The 5429-nt window shown below is 45.8% G+C and overlaps 1 protein-coding gene across 1 annotated transcript in view; it reads left to right on the top strand.

The window, feature by feature from the left end:
- The window catches only part of MRPL19 (mitochondrial ribosomal protein L19), a 5148-nt gene extending 191 nt beyond the window's left edge, over nucleotides 1-4957 (top strand). Inside the window, exons 2-6 of the mRNA XM_010161825.1 lie at nucleotides 72-219; nucleotides 1044-1162; nucleotides 1704-1838; nucleotides 3522-3703; nucleotides 4686-4957. Of these exons, the coding sequence (XP_010160127.1) occupies nucleotides 72-219; nucleotides 1044-1162; nucleotides 1704-1838; nucleotides 3522-3703; nucleotides 4686-4901 (800 nt within the window). The 3' untranslated portion in view covers nucleotides 4902-4957. The remainder of the gene's footprint in view (nucleotides 1-71; nucleotides 220-1043; nucleotides 1163-1703; nucleotides 1839-3521; nucleotides 3704-4685) is intronic.
- The last annotated feature ends 472 nt before the right edge of the window (nucleotides 4958-5429 follow it).

Below are 5429 nucleotides of genomic sequence, written 5' to 3'. Positions count from 1 at the left end.
GGGTGGGGGGTATCCCGCGGCTCTGCTTTGCGCGGGTGGGATCTCGAACTGTTGGGGGCAGTTCAGCTCGTGAACGCGGGCGTTTAAAAACGTTTATCTCTTTACAGGGTGTTTCTCTTCCTCGGGGTACCGAGTGAGCAGCAATGGAAATGCGGCAAAGTTTCAGCCGCCGCCGAAGCCCATCATTGTTGACAAGCAGAAGCAGAAGGAGGAGAAGAGGTAGGGTGTCCTGGTGCTTACCACAGGTGGGCTTGTGCTCAGCTTTGCCGTCAGGATGGTAATTGTGGGAGTCCCTTCCGAAAGATCCAAGGCATTAGTCCACAAAAAAGCGTTTGCAAAGTTCTTGCAGTGCTAATTTATGTTGAAACATGCTTTAAAAAAACTGTAAAATACTGTGTTCTAGAGCTCCTGAAAGCAGTGGAAGAGGGAAAACTGTATAGCAGTAATGATTTTTGCAAATTTGGGGTTCACACATGAGGGTTTCATCTGTTAAAGGCATGCATCTCTTCAGAACGCCACAAGGTGACAGAGACATAGGTCCTGTGTCTGCCTGTGACTTAAACATTGACATCAACTGTAAGTGCATGTGCTGGGTTCAGCCAGGAAAGAGTTAACTCTCTTTACTGTGGCTGCTAGGAAGCTGTTCCTGGATGCAAGGAGGAGCACTGATAAGTTCTCAGCTGGCACTGGGCAATGCCTGCACTGAATTCAAGGTCTTTCTCCGCTTCTGATCCTGCAGCTGCATTCCCAGCTCTCGCGGTCTCGCTACAGGCAGTGCTGGGACACACAGTTCAGGCACCTGACCCAGGCTGATCAAGGGATTATTTCATCCCATAGTACATCATGCTCGGGGCAGAGGCCAGGAGGGGGTCTGGTAGCCATTACGAGCTACCACTGGAGGAGGGGAGGGGGATTTGTGGGAGCAGCTTCATGGTATTTTGCTAGTCAGAGTAAAACCACAACAGTGCATACGTTACTGTTTGTGAAATGGAGCTGCAAAATGCTTTTGGTTTACACTTACCAAAGTTCGGATTTTCTTACAGGTTCTTGAGCCCTGAATTTATACCCCCCAGAGGAAGAAAGGATCCTCTTAAATTCTACATAGAAAGGAAGGATATGATACGGAGACGGAAAGTTTTCAATATCCCAGAGTTCTATGTTGGTCAGTAACAGCACTAGAACTTTCAGAATTTCATTGGAATTTTTCGTAGGGTGGGATGGTAAAAGGTGTGGTTTCATATTGTGGAATGTCATAGAAAATCACAGTATCAGGTATGTTAGATCAACTAGTATGTGTTTCTATACATACTACTGTGTATTTTAATTTTATATTTGCATCCAGTTTCCATTAGAAGTATAATACTAATATGTTTCTTCTGTGTGTTTTAAATCCTGGCACTTTACCAGTAAAGCTCAAGAAAGGAAAATACATTAGATTATTTGTGTTCAGTTGGCATAATGAAGAGTAAACAGTAAATGTGAAGGTGTAAAGGTGAAGAAGCTTCGTAGTTAACCTGCAGAATCACTTTGACATATATTAATTCAGGGCACATTAGAAGCTTACTCTGTTTCTGGCAGCTTTCATGGAAAACAAAACATTTTCTAAATGTACCTAAACACGTGCACTGTCTGACTTTTCCCACATTTTCTTGTGTTTACTGGAACAGTCTATTTATTTTAATCCTTTCTTTGGTTTTTGGCAGGCAGTATACTCGCCGTTACTACCGCAGATCCCTACGCCAGTAACAAAGCCAGCCGGTTCGTAGGCATCTGCATTCAAAGAGGAGGAAGAGGACTTGGTGCCACCTTTGTCCTTCGGAACGTTATAGAAGACCAAGGTGGGTTTTTAACTGCGGTAGTGAGGCTAGAAACGTTAAGCAGAAAATGTTGAAGTTGTAGGTGAAGGGACATTTGGTGTAGAAATTTAATTTGTGCAGATATGGGCAATTAAGTGAAATCGTGAGTGTCTGCTAGGGCGTACTGCAGGTGCCAAACTCTGTACGCTGAGATGCTGATGTGCCGTGTATTGGAAGGTATGGAACAGCTTAGTAACTTTATGTCTGTGCACTCAGAGATTCTACAGCTGTGTTTTGAGGACACTGAATGTGATCCACTGTGATTGTGCTCGTATTTGAGCCCGGGCAGTCTATCGCTAGCCATGTAAATACTAGCCCAGTTTGAGCGCAGCGTATTTGCACTAACTGGGGCTTTGTGTCTGCAGTGGTTAACCAGCAACACATGAGCAGAGTTTTAGAATAGATTCCTATTCTGGTTTATGGCAAAATGGGGAGAAATGCAAATACTGATGTTCTGAGAGCAAATATAAAAGGGATGGGTGTCCCTTTATATACACCACATAGGGAGAGGTATCTATGTATGCAGTAATAGCTATTGTCACCCAAAGGGAGTAAAGTTTAAAACCAGAGCTTGTCTTCCTCAAATTCAGAATCACAGAATGGTCAGGGTTGGAAGGGACCTCTGGAGATCATCTAGTCCAACCCCCCTGCCCAGGCAGGTTCATCTAGAGCAGTTGCACAGGAATGCATCCAGGCGGGTTTTGAAAGTTTCCAGAGAAGGAGAGTTCACCACCCCTCTGGGCAGCCTGTTCCAGTGCTCTGTCACCCGCACAGCAAAGTAGTTTTTCCTCAAGCACAGACAGAACTTCCTGTGTTCCAGTTTGTGCTCATTGCCCCTTGTCCTGCGACGGGGCACCACTGAAAAGAGCCTGGCCCCATCCTCTTGACACCCTCCCTTTAGACATTCATAAGCCCTGAGGAGATCCTCTCTGTCTTCTCTTCTCCAGGCTAAAACAGACCCAGGTCTCTCAGCCTCCCCTCATAAGGGAGATGTTCCAAAGTCCTCTCATCATCTTCGTACCCCTCCTCTGGACTCTCTCCAGTAATTCCCTATCTTTCTTGAACTGGAGAGTCCAGAACTGGACACAGTACTGCAGATGCAGCCCCACCGGCGCAGAGTAGAGGGGGAGGATAACCTCCCTCGACCTGCTGGCCACGCTCTTCTTAATGCACCCCAGGATAACATTGGCCACCTTGGCCACAGGGCGCAATGCTGCCTCTTGGTTAACTTGCTGTCCCCCAGCACTCCCAGGTCCTTCTCTGCAGAGCTGCTCTCCAGCAGGTCAACCCCCAGCCTGTACCAGTGCATGGGGTTATTCCTCCCCAGGAGCAGGACTTTACACTTGCCCTTGTTGAACGTCATTAGGTTCCTCTCCGCCCAACTCTCCAGCCTGTCTGGGGCTCGCTGAATGGTAGCACAAAATTCAAGCCATTCAGTGTCTCTCAAGCCACTGCGTTATCAAAGACCTGACTCACAAATCTGCCTTGGCTTGCGCAGCCACGACACACATGGACGTTGCACACCATGCTGTAGAGTGTCGTTCTCTGTAGAAGTAAAAAGCAGTTCTTGAATAACACGGGGATGTGTACCCCTGAAGAAACACAAATGTGGTGTTAATATTTCTAATGAATGTGGTTTGATAAACCAGATTTTCCCTCTTTAAGGTGTTGAAATATGCTATGAACTGTACAGTCCTCGAATCCAGGCAATTGAGGTTCTGAAGCTGGAAAAGAGGCTGGATGACAACCTGATGTACCTGCGAGATGCCCTCCCTGAATATAGTACTTTCGATGTGAATATGAAACCTGTCACTCATTTAGACCACGAAGAAATTCCTGTTAACAAGGTAGGAGCTACAAGGGGGAACGCAGAGGATCGTGTCGGTTACTGTCATCTCCGAGTGATACTCTGAAAGGCTGTTCAACAGCTCTTTGCTATGTTAGTGACCAGGGTGACAACAGTGTACAAAATACGGCAAATCTTTATGCCGTTTCTGTAGTGGAGAAATGTTGAGAATGTGAATACCTACTACCCTTAGTAGTTAATTTAGAAGATGTGCAAGGAGTAGTGTACTCCACATGCCTCAACAGAACACTGTGCAGAGGGTAAAGCTTTTCTTACAGAAATATTGTTAATGTTGTTACGGATTTGGAGTGGTAGGTGTCAGGAAAGAAGGGAAGATGGGAAGAGTCAGCTAAAATCTGCATCTCGTAGGTCAGGAAACCAGCAGACCCCATGAGTGTTACAGTAACTCAGTTGCTTACAGTGATCGTTCCTCCCTTTCATATCACAGACTGGTTTGGGTTGGAAGGGACCTTAAAGATCATCTAGTTCCAACCCCCCTGCCATGGGCAGGGACACCTTCCACTAGACCAGGTTGCTCCAAGCCTCATCCAGCCTGGCCTTGAAGACATCCAGGGATAGGGCATCCACAGCTTCTCTGGGCAACCTGTCTGAGTGCCTCACCACAGGAACAGGTGCTACTTCCCTTTTTCCTTAACCAGGAACAGGAGTAGAACTACAGAAGATGAGTTAACATCACTTTGTGCATCAATTTAAAGACTGTGTAATCAAGACAGTGTTACATTAGGAAATTGTACAAGATACTCTGACAACTATGATACTATGTGTCCAGTAACGTGGACACAAAAAATTCCTTTTCTCCTAACAGTGTAAAGTAGCAGTTCCTTAACACACTGACAAATTGATCTGTTTTCTCTTACTTCCTTCTGTTAGAGCAGCAGCTGTTTGCTAAGCTCCCAAAATTCTGATTACATAACACCTTTTGATTGTTTTGTATTACTGTTTTTTAAATCTTTCACCTTTAGCTGCAGGTACGAATGAAACCTAAACCATGGTCAAAACGGTGGGAAAGGCCAAAATACAATATAAAAGGAATAAAGTTTGAGCTACCTGAAGAAAAAATGAAAGAAGCACAGAAGTGGAGCCAGCCGTGGCTAGAGTTCGATATGCTGCGAGAATATGATACTTCAAAAATAGAGGAAAAGATTTGGAGGGAAGTGAATGAAGAGCTTAAGAAATGATGGGTTTTGCAGTCTAGGAATTACTGAAATTTCTTCTTTGAATTTACTGTATGGATTACCAGCTGTCAGGTTTTGTATGTACATAGACAAAATACACAATAAAATTAGCCTTTCCAGAAAACGGCCAAGCATACGAACTTGGGTGGTTGAGCAGGAATCCACGCGCTGGGTTCACCCCCTTTCCAGAAACTAGACGCCTCCTGTTTGGAGTCACAGTTCAGAGCAGGGACACACATCACCCGTTCAAGACAGTTGTGGTGTTGTTTCCCAAGACCTGTCTCACTCTTCGGCGAGGTAGCAGCCCGTTGCAGAACTGCTCGAGTGTGTGATGTCAGGAGTGGGCCAGCAGGGAAGTGGACTGATCCAAGCCACCCACACACTCTGTCAGCGCTGGATAGTTTTCTTATTAAGAACTACCTGTTTCTGAGAGAGCAGTGCATCAGCTCTGCATGGGGAGGGGTTGGTAGCGGAGGGGTTACAGGGGGGGCTTCTGTGAGAAGCTGCTGGAAGCCTCCCCTGTGTCTGATG

This window comes from Eurypyga helias, unplaced genomic scaffold (assembly GCF_000690775.1).
Source record: "Eurypyga helias isolate BGI_N326 unplaced genomic scaffold, ASM69077v1 scaffold302, whole genome shotgun sequence".
In the NCBI taxonomy this organism is placed as follows: Eukaryota; Metazoa; Chordata; class Aves; order Eurypygiformes; family Eurypygidae; genus Eurypyga; species Eurypyga helias.
The sequence above is the reverse complement of the archived record's forward strand: the minus strand, read 5'-3'. Positions and strand labels throughout refer to the sequence as shown.